The sequence below is a fragment of the Epinephelus fuscoguttatus genome, linkage group LG13 (assembly GCF_011397635.1).
Source record: "Epinephelus fuscoguttatus linkage group LG13, E.fuscoguttatus.final_Chr_v1".
Taxonomy (NCBI): Eukaryota; Metazoa; Chordata; class Actinopteri; order Perciformes; family Serranidae; genus Epinephelus; species Epinephelus fuscoguttatus.
The window spans coordinates 38106610-38132246 of NC_064764.1; the positions used below are offsets into that span (position 1 = coordinate 38106610).

Sequence of the window (25637 nt, forward strand, 5' to 3'; positions counted from 1 at the left end):
CATCATGCAGATTTTGAATTTGTTGATATCTAATATTCGCAATAGGATGTTTGGGCAAATCAAAACTTTAAGCCTGCAAATATTTGAATAATATAAATGCTAATATATGAACACTGACGAGCTTTATCGACACTGATAGGAGACTGTAAGACCATCTCGTCTTTTCGCTCAGCTCAGCTCAGTAACGTGACCCTCCATCAGTGCTGACCTGATTGAGACTGATTGAAGTCTATTTAAACTGTGTGTCTGGGGAGCTGCTGCTGTTCTCTAATAGAGTTCAACAGCCCAGATACTCACACACACACACACACACACACACACACACACACACACACACACACACACACACACACACACACTCAAACACACGGCTGGTGTTGGATATTAGAGAAGAAAAGCTACAGAAACATTCAGAGGAACACGACTGTTCCTGTTTGACAACATCTGTCTAAATAGTTAATAAATCTCGTTGGTGCTGAAACGATCAGATAATAATCATAAAGTTACCAAACCGACATGAAGACTCTAATTGACCTCATTTTAGTCACATCGGTGTGTTGGATAAATCTCCTCCTTCAAAGTACAGCAATGAATCTGTCTCACTCTCCACAGGCCCAAACACACAAATAGGTGTTCCTGTTTTAGGCAAAGAAACATCTAACAGAACTGTAAACAACTGAATATGTTAAATAAATATGACTCAGTTTATGATTCACTACAAATTATGACAGATGATGATTAATTCATTGATTTCAGGTGATATCGTCGGGCCCTGTGAGACAACTCATCAACAAGTCAGCTGACAGAAAAGGTTGATGATTGGTTTGTGTGTGTGTGTGTGTGTGTGTACCTGTGAGGGAGCTGATGTGTTCACTGGAGTCGTCTTTACTGATCCCCTCCTCCTCTGTGATGTGGCTCATCGGGACGTTGAGACTCAGACTGTCTTCATCTGACGGCTGCAACACAAATAATTCAAATAACGGAACAACAAAAAAAAAAATTAAAAAAAAATTAATTAATAATTTAAACTCATTAATTAAACAAAAAACATCAAACACCGTCTGGTTCGAGCCTCCTGTAAAGTGAGGATTTGCTGCTTTTGTCTGTTTAACATCACTGTAAACTGAATATTTTGGCTCAGTCAGACAATATATGACATGTAAAGACTATGGGAAACTGATCCAGGCATTTTTTCAAAAACAAATTTATGACAGTTTTTAGTTTAAACAATTAATTTATTAATCAAACTATTTACTGACAAACTCATAAAAAATAAAACTAGTTGTTTACTGCAGCTTAAAACATCTCTTAGCCTCACATCTACTGGTGCTACTAAACTCCTCTGCAGCCACGATGTCATTAAATATTTGACACAATGTGAAAGTTATCGGCTAAAATAATTTAATTTCATGTGTATTTACTTTTCACATTGTTATCTTCTAATTAATGCTGCCATCATCTCTGATAATAAAGCCAGTTCATTAGCTGTAAAACATCTCACCTGGTTTCTTTTTTACATTTTAAATATGTTGCAAAAAAAAAAAAAAAAGACAGACAGCAACTAACAATTATTTTTATTATTATATAACCTGCGGGTTCTTTTCTCGACTTTGTCTATAAAATAATGAAAATTAACAGTTTTAATTCCCCACAGCACAATGAGATGAACTCAAATGGCTTATTTCATTTAAAGAGCTGTAAAAATCTAAATTATATTTATCTTAGCAGCAGCAGCAGCAGACGCACATAATATTTGGCATTTCTGATGGAAAAATTATGATTAATCCAAATAAAATAGTAGCTGTTGATTCTTTTTTTGTTGATCAACTCCTTGATAATTTGACTACATGTTGCAGCTCTAATATCAACTGCTTATTGATAAAAACTACCAATACATTTGCATCAGGTTTCTTAAAGTCCTCTAATAATTAACACCTGCAGCAGCCTGAAAGCTTCAGCACTGGCTGAGTTCTGGATGAGATGTAATAAATGATGAGTGATATAAAGAAAACATATCTATATTTTTTACTCTGCAAAATGCCCTGTTCAAAAATGTTGCTGGGAGAAATTGGTTGATAAGCTATTTACAGTATGTTGATTTAAATGAGAGCCCTGTTTAATTACTGATTAAAGGACTCAAACGCACGCAGACAGTAGGAGTCTATAAAAGGATGAAGGAATTTAAAAAGAACAAGTCAGGCTGCAGATACAGCGTAACAACAGAGTGACCTCTAAACATCATTAAGTTTTAATGACAGGAGGAGTGTAAAAATAATGATGTTGTACATCTCATAAATTACAAACTGAGAAGTGAGCTGCTGTACAACACACACACACACACACAGAAACAGGGACATGAAAATGATGTCGACACACTTATTATAACAGGAATACAGAAAGAAACACACACAGCACGTACACACAGTTACACAAATGTGCAGACACACAAAAAGCCTCAAACACACACGCACACACTCTACCATGCATACACACAGACACACAGACACACACACACTGTGTCAGTACCTCAGTAGCCGACAGTCGCTTGTCTCCGTTGTCGCTGCCAACTCCTGAGTCGCTGTCCTGCTTCTTCTGCTGCTCCATGTCCTCCACGCTGCAGACACACAACACAGGTTACACACCTGACACACACACACAATGTAGAGGTGTGTGTGTGTGTGTGTGTGTGTGTGTGTGTGGGCGAGCTAAAGAGCAAGTGAGACACAGAGAGACTGTGCTCTCCCTCCCTCTCTGTCACGGTGTGTTCACACTCTTTCTGATTTGCTGCTCAGAGCTGATTTCATGACATCATGTTTTTCACTGTGACTGATGAACACACACAGGAGACACACAGTGTGTTACCATCCACCTGTTTGTCTGCACATTTTAAAAAGCAGGTGAAACACTGAACAATATGACTGTAGTTTGTTTTTCACCTCAGCCAAGATATGACACTGTAATCTAACTTGATATCCTGCTGGAAAACTAGATTGTACTTCATGTTTCTGCCAGCAGGGCGCAGCCATCTTTCAACAAGCTGGCTGGTAACGTCACATCAGGGTGTCTACAGATATAACGGAGTCACGTACATTTAAGACTTTTTAAGACCTTTTTAATACCACCTTATATGATATCTAAGACAAATCCTGCAATGGACATACACATTATATATAAACGTGTAAGTGTGTGTAAGTACTCCTTCCAAGTAAACACCCTGATGTCAGTTAAGGTGAATGGTTTGTCTCTGTTGTCTCTGACTGTGACCTACTCATGTTTCTTGTTAAAAACACAGAACTGATTGACAGATGTAAAAGCAAAATAATACAGATGTAATGTTCTGACAGAAAATGTGATGAGAGGATCTTTAACTCTGACTACTGTGTTTTATTTTGGCGGGGCTCTTCCTTCATCCTGGTCGAAAGTAAACTGAGTCTCAGTGTGACCGGCTTTCTTTGAATTAATGAAGTTTTAAAAATAGCATCAATCTGCTCTCAGCTTCCTCTGCAGTGAGACGAGAGGGAGAACAACATTCTCCAGAAAGAAAAAGAGAAGAATTTATGAGGAAATTAAGAGAAAAATAGAGCAAGAAAAAAAAACTGTGATGGGAAGAAGGAAACTGGGCAGTAAAAGAAGAGAGAGGGAAAAATAAAGCCTGGGAAATAACTGAGACACAAGAACTTGAAAAGCAAAAGAAACAAAACCACAGAGAATGACAGAAGAAAAATCTGGGGAAAATAAAAACACAGCCAAATAAAAATAAAAGGATTGAGGACGTGTGTATTGTGTGTATGTGTGTGTCGCCATGAGAATAGGAACCATTTTTCCTGCCCACGTGTTGGGAGGATTTTGTGTGGGCGGACATTACAACATCCTGTGAGAGCTCCGGCTCAGTTACAGGCTTTTCTATTCTTTCTGTCCTCCGTCTGCTTCATCTCATTCTTCATTTCTGCCTTTCTTCTGTCATTTATGAAAATGCTTTCTTTCTTCCTTCATCCCTTCATTCTTATAATCCTTTGTGTCCTCGTTTCCTTGTTTTTTCCCCCCAGTCAAAAAACATTTTCCAGTTTGTCTTCATTGGGGACTCACAATACACAGGAGTGGAGTGGTTTGGTTCATGCCTGATCCGCACTCTCGTCAGCTGATTCAACTCGCATTGGGATGTCTCATCACTTTTTGGGGAAGCTAGCAAAACCATCATCTATAAAGTTGTTTATTAACCTAATCTTCGCCTGAACTCCAAGACCAAGCCTATAGGAGATCTCTCGTCTAACTGTAACTTCAAACAGAGATGATTTTTTTTTTCTATCATCGATTCACAAAGATTTCTGCTCCTCGTATGACTGACACAACTGCAACCACAACCAACGTTAGACTCAAACATCAGAGGGGAGCATTCACGAAAAATTTCACACCCTCATTTGGTTCGGTTCACTTTCACACTGCACTTTTTAAAGTGGACCAAACCGCCTGGACAACAGCTGCTCGACTGGGGGCGGTACTGCCCAAAATGACCACTGACCAGGAAGAATATAAGCATTAGGAAGAAGAAAACCCCGCTCATCAATTGGCCAGGACCGAAAACAGAAGTCCATCCCCTTCAGCCGGCTTGGTCACCACAAAAACACCAAACACCAAAAAGCACTGGATAGTCTCTTTGCATTTCCCACTGTAAGCAAACCACACCAGGATTCACTTGCAAGTGAACCGAGATCTCCAGTTTTCAAGTGGACCAGGGTTTGCCCGTTTGGTCCACACCAGAGTTCGAATGACAGTCTTCACACCACTCCAAACGAACCGTACTATCCGTGGAAGCGAACCAGGGTTCGTTTAAAGAGGACCAAATAGCTCCAGTGTGAATGCGTCCTAAAAGTCATTGAACTGACTCCACAGAACAACATTAAGGCCCTGACACATCAAGCTGACGGCTGGCTGACGGTCGCTGTTTGGACATCGGTGAGAACCCGTCACCCTGCTTGGTGACGCGTATCCCACACTGTTAGTACCAAATCAAACTCTTTCTTCCTTTCCTCCTTTGTTTGTTCCCTTCAGTTGTTCATTTCTTAGTTTATTACTTTGTTATTATTTTGTCAAAGGGATTACTGCACTTTCGTTAACATCGCGAGATCGTTGCTCAAACTTTTGAACGAGCACTTGCTGACAGTGGTATCATGGGAAACCTGCCACAATCACTTTTTCTCAAACTGATGTGACTGCAAAAACACATATTTACACACATCATGCAACTAATTATACTCACTTTTACTCACACCCACATGTGAGCTGTCTGCAATTAGCTCCATCAGAAACATTAATTTAAATCTGACTGGAGTAAAAATGTCACAATGTCTTGTGAACAGATTTTGGTAACGACTGTTTCTGAGAACAAGCTGTCGTGTTCATGATGTTATTTCAGTCTGAGCATTTGATATTTGTAAAGAAATGTGAAATATTTCCACATTAACAGTCAATAATAACAGCACAGCTGAGATAGTGAGGCTTCTTCAGCGAGGCACAACCACATCTTGCCCGAATTCTAATAGTTTTGCAAATATATCCAGACATATATCACGTCTGCGCTTGCTGATGTGCACAGAAGACCAGACGACTGGCCTTGGCTGGTCTGCACCTGTGCACTTGTTGTTGTAATCGTCTGATTTGATTTCATTATAGTCCTGAAATGTTTTTGCTTCTGATCCAACCTGTAAAGCACCTTCTAACTTTGTTTTAAAATCTGCTGTATAATTAAAGTTTATTGCTGTTATTATTTATTCTTTCTTTTGTCTATTCTGTAATTTCTGCATCCCTCCACTCCTCACATTTATACAGCATTTCGATTCTGCATTTGTCTTTAAAGCTTCTCTCCTCCATCTCTTCCTGTTACAGTTCAGCTGGATTCACTCCTTCATTCCTCCATTCATAACACTTCTCATGTGACCCCTCCTTTGTTTCATTCTGTTATTTCCTCCTCATTTCCTCTACTGCTTGTATCTCCCTTCCTTCGTCCACCCAGCCATCATAAACCACATTTCATCCAGCAGTGATGGATTATGGTCGAGCTGTGCGGTGAAGCTGTGTGATGGCAGACAGTCTGTCAGTGTGACCCAGCAGGGAGTCACAGGCCGGATCACTTTCAGCTGACTAATGGAGGATTTGGCTCCAGTCTGAGAAACTGAGGAAGCTTAGATCAGAGACAGCAGAGACGCAGAGCAGCGTCATTAAAACCAAACCAAATAAAGGGCTTTGATGTGATGTAACATGTCCTCAGCTGAGACGAGCTGACAGCATTTAGAAGGAATATAAGTCCTGAAAGTTTGGTACAAAGACAGTCCAAGTCCTGAAACTAATCGTGTCATCACTGTGACACATGCTGCTTTAGATTTCAGACAGTGTCAGTGTGTGCGGCGGCTCTACATGCTTCAAACTAAAAAAACTTCACAGGATACACCTTGTCAAGTTGAGACTATTTCCCAAAACTCTCTCTAACTGAATAAAAGGCAGCTTTTATAACATCACATTTTCTGGGATGCTGATTAAGGTTTTTGCAGTATTTTGGTCACTTTTGGCTCTAACTACCAACAATATATCTGCTATCTATGGAGGAAGACAGCTGGAGGAACAAATCAGAGCTGCAGCAAACTCTGAACTCTTTGTTGTTGAAATCGGGGGAAAAAAGTCCCCAAAGCTTCTGGATTCATCAAAAAACAACCCAGAAATCTGAACTGAATGAACTGGTTTAAACTGCTGAATGTTTAATATTTAGCTTCAACTCATCGTTAGCAGAATACAGAGATCCAGGATTGGATGTTCCTCACTGAAGTGCTTGACATTTTGAGAAGCTTATTTGCTGTCTTGCTGAGACGTTAGATGAGGAGTTTGTCCGTTAAGACCCAGACAACGAAGGCCGCCTGTAGAGTCACCTCACGTCACCATGTCTCGGCAAGTTGCACTTTAACACACTGCAAACACTCCAGCCAACAGAAAGCTAGCATTCAAGTTCTGCGCCTGCGTGAGAGGAAATAACTCCACAGCAGCAGGTGGCAGTGGCCTCTATTTGTCATTCAAAAAGGGAAACTGGAAGACCGTCAGGACGGATTCAAAGTGCTAGTTAGCCAGTTAGGACATTAGCAAAAAAAACCTGATGTTGAAAGAATAGAGCATATTTACAGTGCGCAAGCGGACAGCAACACAAACAGTTATGAACTTTTTCTCCTTAAGAGTTCATTGGCTAAAAACATAATATTATCCAATATAACAAGTTTGTTTCTGTCTCACTTCCTGATTCAACATGCTGAATTGGCCAAGAAACAAACAAACAAACAAAAAAAAGAAAAACAGTCAACAAAGGCCGACTAGTATCAATGGTGAGGGACACACTGCAAAAACTACGGCAAAAGACGCTCACTGACGGCCTGACATTGACCAATGGCCGACAGTTGGCCTGGTGTGTCAGAGCTCTTACATATAAGGCCAGTTACCGTAGTTTAGCATAAAGACTGGAAACAGAGGAAACAGCGAGCCTGGCTCTGTCCAAAGAAAACAAAATCCACCTACCAGCTTCTCTAAAGCTCGCTGATACCCCCTTGCAACCAAAATTAGCATCGGCAACAGACTCCTTTCCCACTGCCAGCAAATCAGCGGTGTGTACACAGCTCTGCAGCAGATGAGTGTGACTTCCTGTGTGTGTCTGTCTTTGGTGTGTCATGTTCAACATCACAGTCAGGTCAGTACAGAGAGTGCAGAGAGGAGCACAGAGGCCATTGAACATGTTATGGTGGTTACTTATTTCTGCTTGGATAGAGACGGACTGTGTTTTGTGACGTTGCGTCCTTGCATCTTGCCTGTAAAGGAGCTAAAATTAGTGCATTTGCCTGGGTGTTGTGTTCCCATCAATGTCGACTGGAGATGGAGGCGATAAATACCCGTGACGGCAGAGTCATTTCACGCAGGTGTTAATGTGATTTAAAATCTTTCCCATCGCATTAAAAAGTCAGATGTTAGTGGGTGTTAGTGCATTTTTGAGCAGTGTTGTTTTCCCTGAAGTTTGAAAACAACACTTTGCAGTTTTGCAGAGGTTGTCTGAGACAATTTTACAGCCAGGAAATTGTTTGCCAGTCAATCACTTCACACTGTCTCTGCAGAAAATGAAGTGGATCTCTACGTGTGAAACGCCTGAAATAACTTCAAAATAAGATTCAAACCATGATGGGTGAGGTTTCTTTTTTCTCTGCTGGAGGTACAGAGGGGAACAAACTGCCTGCTGTGATAAAGGAGGTGCAGAACCCACAAGGCTTTAAGAAAACTGTCTAACAGAGGATAGCATCTCCACATAAGGTCATGGTCGTTCTGCACATTGAAATCGGGTTCTTTAAAAAAAGAAATGTGCACATGTGTATTGTTGCTGTTTTTTATTTGGCTTGTATATCTGTGGGTGGGCTGCTGTGTCGTGGTCGAGCGTTTTCCCCTTTGACCGTGTGTCTGTCCCTGTCTTGTTGTGGAGTGGATGGTCTTGTGGAACATCAGGGACCACGATGGAAACAAGTCTTGGACTTTATCATGTCATTCCTGACAAGGTTAAAGCTCTATTTATAGGAGGAGCTGTTATTTTGGTTCAGAGGATGTATCAATCAGACCACTCAGACACCTGAAGTGAAATAAAGACGTGTTCGTTTTGAAAGATGTGCTCATCAACAGAGTGTGAAATCATTTTAGTGTGTTTACTCTGCAGCTGTTCTTTCCACTGTTTGGGAAATCAAAAGTGGAGCTCTTGTTTCATTCGCCAGAAGGTTCAGAGACTGATGAGGCCATCAGTCGTCTTTGTGCCACAACTGAACTCTGCAGCAGTCCCATTAAGTCACACTGGTTGAACAACTGACACCAGTATAAACACAGATGAAGGAGGAGAGAAAGGAAGATGGTGTCTGACACTGAAGTTGGCACGGTGACTGACCTGCCGGTGGTGGGCCGTGATAGGCTGAGTCTCTCTATGACAGGCAGGTAGAGTGAGTCGGGCATCTTCTCGCTGCGACACGCCTCGATGCTCAGATACTTGAATATGTGAACTTTACCTTTTATACAGATCTGAAAGGAACAGAGAGATGGAACTTATTTCAACCCGTGTTCACTCAGACATCAACCTGAGTGCTGAGTCACTGTAGTGCAGACACTGTTTAACATTCTCACAGAGTCTTGTGTCCCTCAGCCTCTGAGAGGAGGCAGGTCAGTACACACACTTTCATCTCAGCTCTCTGTAAAACTATGATGCAGTGTGTTATTGATAGTTATCAGGTGTAGCAGACTGCCTGCCGTGTGTTGTGATAATGTTTTTACTGTGGGCTCATACAAGGTTCACACATATTTTTAACAACAAATTTTCAAAACTTTCCTTTTACCTCATTTCCATGACTTTATCTAAGTAGTTTCAATTAGGTAACGAAACGCCTGTTTAGTAATAATAGGGTGAAATAATGAGGCTCTTTGTGAATGCTTCTGTGTTGAAAGCGAGTGGGTCGTCGGGGGTTGGCTGCGGTCAGTGAGATGTCACTGCTAACCACTTGAGGGCGGGTGGCACAGCTTTGGGACCTACTCCACAGAGAGTCCATCTCCAGTGTGGCTTGGTGTGGCATGACATGTCCAAACTGACAATGAAAACACAAATCGGTGCAGCATGGCTTGACTCAGCGTGGCCAAGAGTGACAATGGAAAAAGGGTAATGCAGCCGTGAAATATGTGCCGACACTGGCACTGTTGAGCACGCCTTGGTCACCTTTATCCCTTTTCCCTTTAAAAGAATACTCCGACGATTTGGGAGTTATGCCCTTTCTTTATCATTTTCATGGTGAGACAACATGATCGATATCTTTTTTGTGTCTGTACGTCCAGTGGCTGGGTCTCAGCGGTTAGCATTGTGGCTTAGCTTAGTGAATACAATTGAAGTCTATAGTGGGTCAGTAGCCTGCTCGGTAGAAGTGAACTAGTGATGCGCGGATGGGCTCTGACGGCATCCGAATCCGCATCTATCCATCAATCATCCATCCGCCACCCATCCGAGCAAATTAATTTTCTATAATTACAGACCCGCATCCACCCGCATGTTTATATTATCAGGAAAGATTAGATGGCCGATCCCGTCAGCTGACTGACATTAAAATAATCAATAAAATGGCGCTGTTACTCTGTGCGTAAAGGCGCACATTGGCACTCTTAATGAGGAGACACTCATTTCTGCTGCTGCGGGGATCACTGTGTTAAATAAACCCTTCCACATGACACATTTAAAGAGTATGCTTGCCCAACCAATCGTACATTATTTATCAGCGGGATATAAGCATAATGATATAGAAGGCCTATTGTATTGCGCACGACACAAGTAGGCTCATTTTAAACAAACATTTATTTTTAGAAAACGTTCTTTTTTCAGTATTTCAACAATAGCCTGAACATCGGCTTACATTTTACTTACAGTTCTGCAAGTCGCTAAAACTTCCTGAGCATATAAATGACAGAATAATTAAACAAAATAATGTTAGGCCGCTGTCCAAAATAAATAATAAAACATAACGGCATCCAGCAGTCCAAAACACAGCGAGGCTCGCAAATTCAGATCACTTTTCTGTTAATTAAAATAAAATTCTGAATGTCATGGCAACTTTACGAACAGTAACAGTCCAGTTAGTGTTCATTTTTCCAACATATATTTAAATGTGCCACTGCCTAAGTGCGCAGCAGTTCAAAAATAAATAGAACAATGTTGTAGCTTAAAGCCAAACCAACACTCGCACTAATAACGAACAGGCCTCATGCAATCTAATGTCATGGCCTAATCTTTGGACTTCTTCTTTGCACTGTGCAAAAATAAGATAGCATCCACTGTACCAGGATTCAAGCGATTCCGCCTCGCCTCTATGATGCGCCCTGCTGCGCTGAATGAGCGCTCACTCGCAGCACTAGTTGCGGGAATACACAAGACTCTCCTTGCAAGGCTTGCAAGGAGCCCTCCATCATGCTCCGGTGTTCTGGTCCATACACAGGGGTCCTCAATTAGGCTCAATCAGAGTCTGGCCGCTGGCCAGATTGTGCCTGACTACATATAAATATTAAAACGTGTTGTTCACATTTTAGAGCATGCAATACATTTTCCCCTCATTAATGTTTGTCAAAGCAATTTGTAAACTTTGTTTTTAAAGAGTGCAATTTAAATAAAAGTTATTATTAGGCTATTATTTTCACCCGCCCATAACCCATCCGCCATTAATCAGATTGTTCATTTTTATCACCCGATCCGCCCGATCCGCGGATTAAACGCGGACCAGGCAGTTATAACTGCCATCCGCGCATCTCTAAAGTGAACAAATAAACGTTACAGAAACCCTGAAGCTGGCATTTCTGCACGTGCATTTAAAATCAACATGTTTAAACATCAGTTCGAAAAACGAGTCCTTATTAGTTGTTTTAGAAGAAGTTTGATACACAGAACTATAGTGTGTTTACGCCCTGCGCGGAGGGATACACCGGTGAGCAGGCACAGGCACAGACGTAGCTTGTAAACAAAACTCAGTTGTATACTTAGCCTAACGATATCTCCGGACTATAGTAGCTGCAATGGACGACTTTGAACGCAATTTTGAAGAGCTTCTTGTAGCGGACACAGATCCAGAGCCATACCTGTTTGAGCTGGAGTATAAGGATGAGGAACTCCAGGTGCTGGATGCTGAGCGGGCGAGAAGAGAGGCTGAAGCCTCCGAGGCAGCGGAACAGCAAGTTGCTGAGGGGAGACGGAGGTCAGGGGAGGATTGGTGGTCTAGCTGCGGGGCTTGCCAACCTATGCATACGGTGGAATCATTTTGCTGCACAGAATGGGGTTCGGTGCTGCCATCGTTGGGGAGATATATCATCAGGAGGAATACCCCCGCAGAGAGTGCATCACAAGGAGTGAAAACTTTGCAGCAATCACTAATCCTGGCGTGATTGAAGCATGTTTTCATGTTCCTAAAATAAACTGAAAAAAACGCCCCAGGCGTGCAGGAGCTGATGGACAGCTTTCAGCCGAGTGAGTAATATCGTCCATGTCGTCTCTTTGTTTGCTTTTACCGAGTGACCTAGCGTACCTGTCCCAGAGCCAGCTGCTACTCACCGGTGTATCCCTCCGCGCAAGGCGTAAACACACTATAGTTCCGTGTATCAAATTTCTTATAAAACGAATTAATTCAAATTAATGTTTAAACATCTTTATTTTAAATGCACGTGCAGAAATGCCAGCTTCAGGGTTTCTGTAACATTTATTTGTTCACTTCTACCGAGCAGGCTACTGACCCCCTACGGACTTCAATTGTATTCACTAAGCTAAGCCACAATGCTAACTGCTGAGACCCAGCCACTGGACGTACAGACACAAAAGAGATATCGATCATGTTGTCTCACTATGAAAATGATAAAGAAAGGGCATAACTCCTGCTTCCCCCATCACACCACCATCAAACGTTTGGGTGCAGAGCCAACATCCAGCGCAGCTATGCTCTGCCTCTCTTTACAATGTATTCTATATGTTATTAAACTTGCACTTTCAAGGCGTTTGTGGCAAAGCAAACTGCGAGCACTTGGTGTCTTCTTGTTAGACATTCCTGCCGCAGCTAGCCAAATGTGATACTGGTGATGTTTCATCGGTCCCCGAGTGCAACACTTGATTTTAAATTAGCAATACAAGAATACAAGGAACTTATTTTCTGTAACGCCAGACATGTTTTGGGATTTTTATGAGCATATTTTAAGCAACAGGCAAAACCGTGTACTGTAAAACTTCAAACTAGAACAGAAATTTGTAGATCCAGATCAGATTATATCGAGTCGTTTCAGTAACTAGGAAGTGCTGAGACGCGGGAATTATTTTGTCTTTTAACGTGCTGTCTGCACTGCACAGTCCAGTTTTCCATAACATGAGTTTATTATTGTGTAACAAGCAGATTATTCCAAATTATATTATTATAAAAACAGGCTCTATATTAGATTACATATCAACATATTAGGGTGAAAAGATTAGCTTTAATTCATGTTGATAAATCAGAGGAACTGAAGAATGTAAATAATGTTAATAACTCAATAATCTGCATCATCGTACTGAGAAGCTGCACATCAGAGCCCATGATACTTTTCAACATGTGTCATGTGCATGTGTGTGTGCATGTGTGTGTGTACCTGTGCAGGTGGACTCTGCAGTGGGTTGTTCTCTAACTGGAGGGACTGGAGCTGTTTCATCTTCCTGTAACACACCGGGATGGTCGACACCTTGTTACAGGAGAAGTCAAACTTCACCAGAGGAAGGCCGGCCAGGTCTGCAGGAACAGCACACACACACACACACACACACACACACACACACACACACACACACACACACACACTCATTAACCAGTCAGGTAAACACCTCTGTTTGTCTCCTTCATGTGAATTTTTGGATTTAATTTAACCTTTTAGACACACAGTTTTAAAAACATGGTGGTGATATTATATTCAAAGATTTGAAATGTTCTTTCAGGTATTCACAACAGCAGATTTATTTAAGTGGGGTGCTGAACTTATTTGAGGTCACGGGCCACATGCAGCTCAATTTAATCTCAAGTGGGCCGGTGACCAGTTCATAATAACCTATAAATAACAACACAACACCTCCAAATTGTTCCGTTTGTTTTACTGAATAGTGCAATAATGTAAGCACACCCTTTCAAAGAGCAATGAACTTTTAATTTTTCAGAATAATCAGAATATGAAAGAAACATACTTTTAACACCACAGTTAGGCCGACCTCAATCATTCAACAGCAAATAGATAAAAAGCCACAATAAGTATTCAGCGTTTTCCAGAGACCTGTATTCTCATCAGGGTGAGTACTAGGTGTGCAAAGTGTTCCAGTGGGTCGGACTGGACCCTTTGACGGGATGGTTCTGGCCCACAGTCCATATGTTTGACACCCCTGTGTGAAAGTTTTTATGAAGCCCAGTTTCACTGTGTGACTGTCTGATGGTTTGTGTAACATGTTTTTCTGCCACAGAGGAAATTAATTCCTGACGAGTGAAAACAAGCTGAGTAACACCGTCTAAAATATATTCTAAAACTTTCAGGGAGTTGTGAAACACATATGAGCTGCATGACTAATAAAAGTTCTGTTGCTGAATTTTACAAATACACACACACACACACACACACACACAGAGCTGAAACTGCCGACATGTTTCCCATCACACAGAACAATGCAGCTGTTGTGTTCAGAGGAGGTTTGTAATTGTTCGCAGACGAGTTTCAGTGTTTTTCTTCGTGTGAACTTTATTCATCATTAGAACTGAAATACCTGAAAATAAACGCCTTCTTTGAATGTTGTTGCTGCGCTTAAATAAAGTCTCTGAGCTGCAATCTAACAAAGAGAGTGTTTGATGTTCAAGGTGAACGCAGCCTGAGAGTTACAGTCACTGTAGGAGCCTGCAGACGTGCACATGCACTACAGTACTGGGGGCTATAGAACTTAAGTTAAAACGGTGAGAAGAAGGTCGAAGTTTGATTTCACTAAAAAAGTCACATTGAACACGAATGCTGAAAATGTACCTTTTTGTTTTACGTGTTTTAACCTCGAGCTGTGAGAAACACGCATGTAGAGTTAGTGAAGTTCAGCACATGACACAGGAGAGACGTCTCCAGCAGTGACCTCAGGCTGCTGCACCAGTAACAAGAACCACAAGGTGCAAAAATAAGTAATGACAGTGTTTCAAAGGACCTTTAATATCTCATATCTGTCTGTTTATCAAGAAGCAGGACCCGGGACACTGGACACAAAGAGCCCCGCCAGCAGTCGCCTGGTCGTTCACACAGAGACGTATTTCTCCACACTGGTCAGCAAGCAATTCTGCTCGTCTGCTCGTTTCTAATAACATGAAGAGCATTCGGTCTCTATTTGCTTCTTAGACTGTACGTAAAGATGGACGAGATGACAGCTCCCGAAAAGTGAAGCCACAACAACTTAATCGCTCCCTGTTGGCTGGTCACAAACACAAGCCAAACTTAAACTTAAAGTACATGTCAAATAACTCTTCTGTAAAGATGGTTTCTGTCATTTTAGTGGTCAGTCAGGTGTATGGGTGGGAACTCGGTACCAGCAGAGATGGCTACTGTGCAGACTCTGGCTCTTTATGACATCACCAGCGCAGGATGGCTGCAACCATATCCTGGATAGTTTGGCTTCTTTTTTGTGCAGTGAGGTAAAACGGAGACGCGTCGTCCATATTTATTTACTGTCCATGGTTTGCTTTTGTGTCTGTGTGTGTCTGTCCACTTCTCTCGCACTCTGTTTAGACACAACTGACAAATATGTGGAATCACAGGATGCGTATATTATCATTTCACATCATCAGATCATTTGTATCACATCCTTTATTTTGTTCAGAGTAGATTATTGGTGTGTTTTCATGTCAGAATCGCTCGCGGAAAAAATAGACCAGACAGTGTAACTATCGCTGCAGACTGATGGGCGGTCACGGAGCTTGGCGCCTGCTTCCTGTGCGAACAGCCCAATTGCTTAACATGGGCACTGAAAGAACCCTGTCAAGAGTCCATGCAAGCATTGTCACAGTTGGCAGCATTTTCGTGTCCAGTGTGAACTCTACAGGTCCTGGGATAGTTTCAGGAAAAATAAAAATTCCAAACAGATAAACAGATAAAAATCTTTATCAGTGTTAATGGATTATAAGAACCATATCAATTGACAACCTTTATAATGTCAAAAATGTATTTACAGAACAATAAAACAGCTCATATTAATGTAAAAGACATGTATTTGTAATAATCCGTGAGCTAGCTGTGGGCAACAGACTGTTCTGTGTTCAGACTAATTTGCAACATGAAAAGTCACGCCACATTAGCTATAAGCCTGTAATGTGTTTGCACTTTCACCATGAAAACAGACATCAGTCACTGGATTAAACTGATACTGAAGAAACAATAAACATAATAATTTTGAGGCAAGATGTGAAGTTATCAGGAGTTCTCTTTACGGACTTCTATCCACAAACACTTACAGATATTTAATTTGGAAAAATGTCTTTGTATCATGACTGAGAATAGACGGAGTGTGATCAGGGTCAATGGATCAGACATTAAAATTCAATTTTAAATTCAGTGTTGAAACGATGAATGATTCAGCGTGTGGTGCTTTACTACAGAGCTACTGACTGACTCAGCAGAGAGCTGCTCTGTGACTATTACAACCCAGAATGCATCAGAGACGGACAGACCTGACCCTCGTGAACCCTCAGAGCTCTCTGATCTCCTCTGCCCAGAGGTTAAAAATAATCCTCTGTGGAGTGAACCGCAGTGACCCGCTGAGGCCACATGAGACACACACACACAGGGAGAGAATCTTTATATACACTGCTGTTCAAAAGTTACTAATCTGCTGCCTCAGAGACTCACTGTGGAAGACTCCTCTACATGTCTGAATATATCTTTGATGCTTTAAGTTGTAGAAAGTCCACTTTACAACAGATGTTATCTACATGAGCACTGTGCTGTTTGTAGCAGTTACTCTGGTATATAAAGAGGAGGACTGACACATCTTAATGTTTTAATCTTTCTGGCAGAGTGGAGGACTGAAGCAGATTTTGTGTGTACTGCTCCTTTAATGTGTAACTGTCTCGCTCCCACACTGTAAAACACAAGCTTTTTTCATTCCTGTTTTTTTCAGGCGCTCTAAAAATACTTTGCTGTGTGTGTGTAAGTGTTTACATGAGTCCTCAGACGAAGGCGAAAGAAAAACAGTGCAGACTGATGTGTGGGTTTGTGGGAAGAAACCGTTCAGGGAGTCACATCCTGCAGACTGTCAGTGATGCATCCCATCAGTTCTGACAGCGCGATTATTACAGACTCGTCCTGACAGTCGCTCATAATTAAAACCTCTCGTAGGCAGCAATAATGTCAGCTGCACCACCATGATGGAGAGAGGGCCGACACCAGAGAACATTCCTCTGGTTACGGGATAAAAATACATCCTGGACTGAATTATATACAAAAACATGTTTAATGTTTCTATGAGGTCACTGAGGACAAACATTTAGTCACAAAGACTCAGAGACACTGGACTGTTATAGTACTGGATAAAGGTGAAGCTCTGAGGCTGCTCAGCTAAACGCTAACACATCATATTTCAGCCTGTCCTTGTATTATTTGTGCAGGCATTGTTTTAAGCGGAGCATCTTGCAGCCATGGCGATGTTTCTGGCTCTAAGGAACATTTTTCCATCAGGTCTGCAGATCTGATCCTCAGATTGAGTGTGAACCCCCCCCCCGAGCCTGGCCAACCTTTAAAAACCACTAAAGCAGTCACGGTGGTCTTATCTCAGGGGCTCTCCGCTGCAGCAATGAAGTCTGCACAAGTTCAACAGATATTAAATCAAGAACAACATCCCTCCCTTTGTCAGGCTGCCGTCCAGTCTGCTCCGTCCAAACCTCCCTGTCGCTGTGGCATCAGGCCGCCAAGCCAGATCAGAGCTCATCAATCAAAGCGGGAGATGGGTGTAATAGTGAGGGACAAGCATATGTCGAGTTCGGAAGATACAGCAATAAATCCAAACAGAGTGGACGAGCTGAGGAGCAGCGATAAAGCTGGATGAATCATCCAGAAAACAGTCTGCACCCGCTCATCATTCAGACTGAGAATCAACAGGCCTGACTCCACGTCTCCCAGCCTGTTTATCACCGACCCTCCACCATGCTGGACAAAACTGTTCTAATGCTTCAGCCTCTTCACAGGCATCATAAATATGTCTTCATGTCTGAGCAGTGTTTGGGGTTCATATCAGTTTAACCTGCTACATTTCACCAGGAAAGAAGAAAACTGGGGTCAAACATCAGAGTCAACATTTCAAAGTTGATCTTCTCGGTGGTTATCAGCAGGTTCAGGATGTAGCAGCAGAATTCATTACAGGTGTTCAGACAGCAGTTGAACTGACGACAGAGGAGGTCCAATAACAAGCACCACTCTGGTTCAGACCAGGCAGTTGTTTTGTGCCAATCAACCCCCTCCCAGCTTTCTCCAGGGGGGAAGTTTGGAATTTTTAAAGATCCCGATTTCCATGTTTAACTCTCCAAAATAATCTAATATATAAAACTCCAATCAGGACCGCAACGCTGTATCAACTGATACCGATAACCAATCTTGGGTCTATTTGACAGTGTTCATTTAGTTGACGAAAACGATGACAACAATTTCTTGTCAGCGACCTTTTTTCCACGAGGAAAACAAGATGATGACGAGCAAAAAATAGATCTCGATAATAGAAACTAAGACAAAATCTATGTTTCGTTGTGGTTGACGAGACGAGACATTACAAAAATGTTTGCAATGGACTATCGGACATTGAAATCTGAGAACAGCCGTGCTTACAACTATCTTCAAATGCCACATGAGCACCAGGATGTTTCACTAGCCAGCAAAAACACTCACACTGGAGCACTGTCAGCCATTGGTACAAGTTGTGAGCTAGTAAATAATCAGCCATGTGTGTCCGACTGTGGATGATGGAGCTGCTGAGTTTAGTTAGTTGCAGCGATGGCTGTTAGCAGTTAGCTCCGCTTGTCAGCTGCTGAACGGCAGCAGAGCAAGAAGCAACTGGCTGCTGGTCTTAACATCTTTTCAAATGACCATCTGACCATCAAATTCTGCTACAGAGACTGGAACATTTAATTGGCCTGAAAGGTTCTGTACTAAGCTGGTTTAAATCTTATTTATCTGATCGTTTTCAGTTTGTTCACTTTCATGATGAATCATCCTTACGTACTAAAGTTTGTTTTGGCGTTCCGCAAGGTTCTGTGCTCGGACCAATCCTATTTACTCTATATATGGCAAATTGTGATTTGTGATATTGGGCTTAATAAATAAAATTGAAATTGAATCGAATTGAAATGATGATCAATAAGTGTGTTTTCGTAAATCAGCCTCTAAACCTGTCAAACACTGCTGGAGAAATGACACGTTGGGAAATGTGGAGAAATTATTTGTAGTTGTGCAGAAAAAATTGTCTACATGAAATTTTTATACAACCTGTCACTTTGATTTTAAGTTCTGATACATAAATTAGCCTCACTGGATTAGCTTAAAGATAAAAAAATATTTGCCAACTACTCTATAATATTTCATCTCTTCTGATCGCCCTTTAGAGAGTCTATCGATCCAACTATTTACAACAAATATTGGCCACTGACGATTAGAGGCTGATCAATCAGAGATCCCTTATTTTCTGCAGATCCTCTGGGACACTGTCCTCCATCATTTAACACCAACCACGAAAAAACATCTTCAGTACCGTGTAAAATGAATCAAAACTACATGACTGAAAGAAAAGGAATGAACTTCAGTAATCATTAAATCGTTTAAAGTCATTTTTAGAGCTAAATTCTTATCTCGAATATAAATATCTGCTGATTTATCTCATTCTGATCCTATTATAAAATGATTATCTTTAAGATTTGGATTGTTGGTCAGACTAAACAAGACATTTAAAAACATCACGTTGGACTCTGGGAAGCTTTGGACATGATTCTCTAATTTCTGACATTTTATAGACACAGTGTGGGCAGATAAGAAGATGTTAGTCGCAGCTGTGGTCAAATAAACGGTTCAGTGGAGAAAGAGATTCCCATTATGTTGGATCAACAGGCACTGATATCACACACTGAAAACCAAACTCTCCCAGTTGTTCCAGTTGGTGTGTTGATTTAAACTGGCAGCCCTCCAATCAGCAGCCTGCCTGTCTCCAGCCTCTCAGCCTATCAGCAGTCACACTGGGTGGTGTCTCCGGGGAGCGCTGTGGCTGTCACTGATCTCTGGAGGTTGCTCTTCGGTCACACTGAGGGTTAAGTGTATTTTTGGGAACTGGGATGGGTGTGGCTGTGCATACAGAGGACTCTGTGGTCTCACATGTGCCTCCCTGTCTTATATATAGATGATGTCTAAATGTAAATCAGATGCTAGGCCACACTCCACTCTTCAATAACAATCAATAAAAGTAATAGCAGTGGCTCAAAGTGCCTCCTTAAAGTGCACAAACCTCGTCTGGTCAGGATCAGCGTCACACAGAAGACGTCGGACGTTGTTGGATCTAAATCCCACCTCAAGAGAACATGAAGGGCAGCTTTGTCTAAACTACACTCTAAGATACAGAGTCTTGTTCCTGTCTTTATTTAAGAGCCTGGTTTTTCAATTTGAGAGCAGGACTCATTCATTTCACTTACAGGTTTTGTTTTCTTCCCTTCAAACCCCGCCCTCGCGCTCAGATAGCCGCTGCTTGCACTAACATTTGCCCTGCTTCTGCTCAAACTGAATGCATTCCCTCAGATGTCCTGTTGCTTTTAAAGATTTCCTGTGCCTTTCCTTGAAACCTACTCCTCACACCCAGGCTCCCTCTGTGCACTCATGAATCGAGTGCTGTCAAATCTCTGCTCTTGGACTTTTTTGTGCAACAAACCTGCCAAAATACCCCAACCAAAATAATATCACGTGTAGTGTTGACCGATGAAATGATCCTTGCTTTGATGCAGGTGCGTTCACTTTACTTCTAAGAGTATCCTGTATGTGTGGTTACTCTTTAAACAGGTTGATCCACTTATGATCTCCACAGCTTTATCAAATGTACTTCCCTTGCTTTTCTTTTGACTTTTGGCAGAAAAGCACTGTGACTAAACATCCTAATGCTTGTACTTTTTTTCACAGTAATATTCAGCTACATTCAGTATAATAGTAGCTGTACAGCACATTAACCTCCTGTCAGAGTGCTGGAGTCAAAACAACGTCACCTTCATGACTCAGCAACGAGTTAAAGCAGCAGGGTTCAAGATAGCTGGTAAAGCAGAGGGTTTTTAAGATTATTCTTTGGGCTTTTTGGCCTTTATTTGATAGGACGGTGGTAGTGTGAAAGGGGGATTGAGAGGGAATGACATGCAGCAAAGGGCTGCAGGTCAGAATCTAACCTGCGGACACTGCAGCATGCACGTAGCCTTTGTACACGGGGTGCCTGCTCTACCGGGTGAGCTACTCAGTACCCCAAAGGGCAGGTTTTTGAGGGACAAAAGAAATCTGAAAGTGAAATCATTCATTTGCTCTCTAATGGTAAAAGCCACGCTCTTGAATAAAGACAGAAATAAAAATCCATAAAGACGAGACACTACACATTTTGTCAGATATAAAAAAAAAAGGACAAACAGGATCTTTGGATTCAATGTGGAGAAAGATTTCTGCACTTCTGTCACAGTCTCACCTTCTGGCAGGACGCAGAGAAGGTTCCGACGTACGTTTAGTTCTCGCAAAGCTTTGAGTCTGCCGATGTGACGCGGAAGAGCCGTGATCTCATTGCAGCTGATGTCCTGTAGAAAAAAAAACACAACTCAAGTTAATACTGTCATATTTTTACTTTAGTAAAGTGAAAACAAGTTGTAACAGAGTATTGTTGCAGTAAAATGTGGGTACAAATGATCTTAATGTTCGTTCATCACTGTAGTCTTGGCTGATGCACATACTGAAGTTCAATGACCTGAACATCAACAACCAAGTAGTAGACAGTAAACATGGAGAGGACTCTGGGGGAGGAAATCAATTGGAGCTTCTCAAAGTCAAGAAAAGACCCTTAAACAGCTGAATGTCAAGGAGGCTACGTCACTGAATTCTACCAAGGACCGAGTCCTTCCTTTAGGGAATTTTGAAGGATGCATGTGTGTATCATCAGCGGGCACAGAGCACCCATAAGCCGGAACTGAAGGCGGGGTCTCTTCAGTGACGCACACCTGGGCACTCGCTAGCCTGTTCCAATGTGACTGCGACTGTTTTCCAATGCTATGAAGGAGTCTTGCCTCGCCCTTGTAGGATATGACTTGGAAGAACTATCCGATCAAGGAAGCATCCTTGACTTTGAGTAGCACTGTGTGTTTCCTAGGATAGTGCAGACATTACCCGCCTCTTCCTATGATTGGCTAGTACCTGTTGCCTTGATTGGTTGAGTTGGTTAAATTCAGGCAAGAGGAGTGAGATTGTTTGCAGGTCAATGCCTTCGCTATCCTAGGAAAATGCAAAATTCCCCTCTAGGGAGGCGCAAGGACCAGAACAAGTCTCAGTTCTCTTGTTGGTGGAGATGTGGAGTGAACAAGAGTCTGTGTTTAATTCGGTACGAATCTGGTCCACCAACCAGTACTTATTTTACTAAGAAATTTTAATTTTGAAACAGTTTGCCTCTTATTCCCACAGTCTCCTTCCAGTAAAATAGTTAAGCTAACCAACGGAGGTTGGCAGCAAGTCATGGCAAATCCAAAATGTAAAGGTTGTATCAAATGCAGTTTATCTTTATGGATTCTACTGATGCCAAACTGACAAGAATACTGTCCACGTGTGGCGCCTTTTATCTTGGGTTTCAAGAATGATGTGTTTTTGCAGACACGTAAGGAATTTTTAATATGTCATATTTTGTAAGGGGAGTTTGGTGTGATATTTTCCACCAGAAGCAGGACGGGAAAAAATCTCTTAAGGAATCTATTTGTAGTCTTGCAAACAGTGACCATGCAAGATCCCCAGTCTTTGTAAAATCTTATAGTCTATAGTTTAGTTAAAGGGTGTCAGACTTTAGTCTTTTAAAGTCTTTTTAAAGTCTCCTGGTGTACAGTAGGCATTAGACACTCGCATACAGATATACAAACACAAAAATAGTCATGTTATCTGTCACACACTTGCGCGCACACACAGAGTATAAAGAGTGTTACCAGCTCCATGAGGCCGTGCAGCTGTCCGATGGTCTCCGGCAGGCTGACCAGCTTGTTGTTGCTGGCGTTGAGGACTCTCAGAGGTAAACCACACAGACAGGCCGGCAGAGCGCCCAGCTGGTTACGACTGCAACACAGACATCACTCACGCAATCAGATGGAGGAAACTACCCATTAATCGTGATCATGTGACCTTACTCGTATGGCACTCTTCAATGAACAATTCAAAAGCCATTTCCTCCTCTTTTCACTGGTTATCTCGGATTAATGCTGCAACACTAACTGTCAAAGAACCCGAGGCACATTTATTAAGTTCTTTTAAACTGTCAGTGTCCTTTTTAAATAAACAATATAATAAACAATTTACTCAGGCAAATTATTTTTCTAACGAATGATCATTTTTATGGACCGTTTCAGACATGAGGAGGAACTGAATGAGAGAGCAGAGCCTGAACATATGAATATTTCAGCACCAAATCTTCCAACGCAGCATTAAAATTAAATGGAGAGACGTGGGACAGTGAATGCATCACAGGATAAATGTGTTCTATAATGTGATTTCACATTCACACGCAGGAAGTGTTTACTGCCGTTTGTTCTGTGGCACACACACACAAGAGAGCAACATGGGAAAAAAAACATCACCATATATCAACACTTCCTTTTTCCTGCATGTATTTACACGTGAGTGCAGAAATGCAAACAAACAAACAAACTAAATTGAAAAAGCAGCATAGAGCCGCTCCTACAGTCTACATCGTGCTTATTGTGAGTGTGTGTGAAAAGTTAACTGCGTAGCAAGTGACTTCTTGTATGGTGGCCTCGGCCACCAGGCTGAATGTGACAACAAGTGTGAAAGCACTTTGAGTGGATGGAAGAGTAGAGAGGAGCTACATGAACACATCCACTCCATCTCTTTTGTGGGTTGTAATTTTTTTAACACCATGATGCCTGTCATGCAAGATGTAATCAAGGTACATTTGTAGGCAGTGAGTCTAAGTATGCAGTGCTGACAAAATGACACTGCAAACCCCAAAAATAGCTGCGACCAGGCTCCGGATATGTGAGTGGAAAATGGATGGATGGAGTTTGCCTTTAGTGTACGGAGGTCTTTTTGCTGCAATCATATAAAACTGTTTTGAGAGCATATTTCTTGAACTGCAATCAAAAATCAAGTTTGTAAGTAAAAACATGAGATCATCTTGCTTATAAATCAGTCCTCTTTGCTTGCGAGTTAAAGTTTTGCTTGTGAGTTCAACTGCACTTAATGGGCAGGGCCTACGCTGATGGCTGAGAGAATAGTTTCTATTGGTGGGTTTGTCGTGGCTCCATACAGAGCGGGCTACACCCACGATCCCCTCTCTCCCACTGGAAACGCTCGACAGTCGGCATTACTGCTACATCCCAAGACATCTATGGTACTGACAGTTACACCGTCGAATAGTTCTGCCCTGGCTAAACAAAAGCAATCTACATGCACCAGTTCAAATACAGGGTATATGCAGGAATCCTGAGGTTAATTTCAATACCTTTTTAAGACTTTTTTAAGACCTTCCAAAAAAACCTTAAGACCTCATTGCCACTTCAGGCTGTCGTTAGCAGCAACGCATCTTTAACTTACTAAGCTGTTGTAGTTTGCAATTAAATCTATGGAGCACAAACATACAACAGAACTCAGATAAGATGAGAAGGAATAAAGCTTGAAAGAATAAATTAAACCAAAGGCAGGTCGTAACAAGTAACACAGCTCTACAGCTCAACATCAGCTATTCAAGGCCAACTTGCTGAAAACAACAACCTTAAGGCTAGCCCCCTGCATGTGGGATTTAGGGCTGACCCAAAAAATTCAAAGTTTCGAAGCTTCGAAGCTTCGTTTGATGGCACGGGATTCGATTGTGGAAAAAAAAACAAAAAAACGAATATTCAGCCTTTTTTTCTCCCGTTTTTTTTGGGGGGGGGGACCTTGAACGCAACACTAATCATGCCGTCTGTTTATGGTTGTTTTTTTTCCCCTTTAGCCATATGTAAACTCAAAGAACGAGAAGCAATGTCTGTTAGGCATGTAAGATTTCATGTTCCAGTTCCAGTTTGTGTTTTTAATTGATTGGTTTTGGTTGGTTGACAAATAAAGGCCGGCCCCATTAGGCTGAGTAAAGAAGACATCTGGTCTGACTGTTGCATGAATTGCCTAAAAAAGTTTCACAGTAAATCAGAAAACAGGGATATTATTATTGCCACGGGTTATTTGAAACAAAGGTATTCTTTACTGGTGAGTTAAGGGAGAATAGCTATCATGTAATTAAAAAAGAAAACATCTCCGACAAGGAAATAGAAAGCCCGACGTGCAATGAATGGAGACCTATTATCCGGCTTGAACACAGATGACTAAATTCTTTCAACAACGTGACTCAAAATAATGATAAAATAGATTTTATTGATGTAAGATAATATGCTGATGGTGACATTTTCCACCGGTCCGCTGCGCTCTGAGTCTGGTGTCAGTGACACATGCTGCTCTGCGCTGCAGTGCGCGCCAAGGGTTTTAATTTTTAGTGTTAAATCAAAAGTTAAACACTACTTATCAGCAACCAGAAGTGTTTTTTCGTTTGTGAATATTTTTATCTTAATTCTAGAGTTGCAAGAAACTACCTTTTCGCCATAAATTGTAAGTTATTAACTTTTTTGGACTTTTTTTTTCGCTCAGCACCCCCCACACACCCGATGGCAGTCCGAGTGTGTCTACCGACACATCGTTGTTTGTAATAGTCGCGAGGAGGAAAATAAATTATACATTCATGGATACTTTCTGTCAAAGCTTGAATGCCAAGAAAATTTAATACTTCATAAAATCGCGATTAAGAC

At 41.7% G+C, this 25637-nt stretch overlaps 1 protein-coding gene across 5 annotated transcripts in view; it reads right to left on the reverse strand.

Moving 5' to 3' along the window:
• The window catches only part of lrch1 (leucine-rich repeats and calponin homology (CH) domain containing 1), a 120395-nt gene that overhangs the window by 43938 nt on the left and 50820 nt on the right, over nucleotides 1-25637 (reverse strand). For all 5 annotated transcript variants that reach the window (XM_049594681.1, XM_049594678.1, XM_049594677.1 and 2 more), the window contains exons 3-8: nucleotides 22776-22902; nucleotides 21287-21392; nucleotides 13189-13325; nucleotides 8948-9078; nucleotides 2527-2614; nucleotides 851-956 (exon numbers count right to left, since the gene is read on the reverse strand). In XM_049594681.1, coding sequence (XP_049450638.1) covers nucleotides 851-956; nucleotides 2527-2614; nucleotides 8948-9078; nucleotides 13189-13325; nucleotides 21287-21392; nucleotides 22776-22902 — 695 coding nt within the window. The remainder of the gene's footprint in view (nucleotides 1-850; nucleotides 957-2526; nucleotides 2615-8947; nucleotides 9079-13188; nucleotides 13326-21286; nucleotides 21393-22775; nucleotides 22903-25637) is intronic.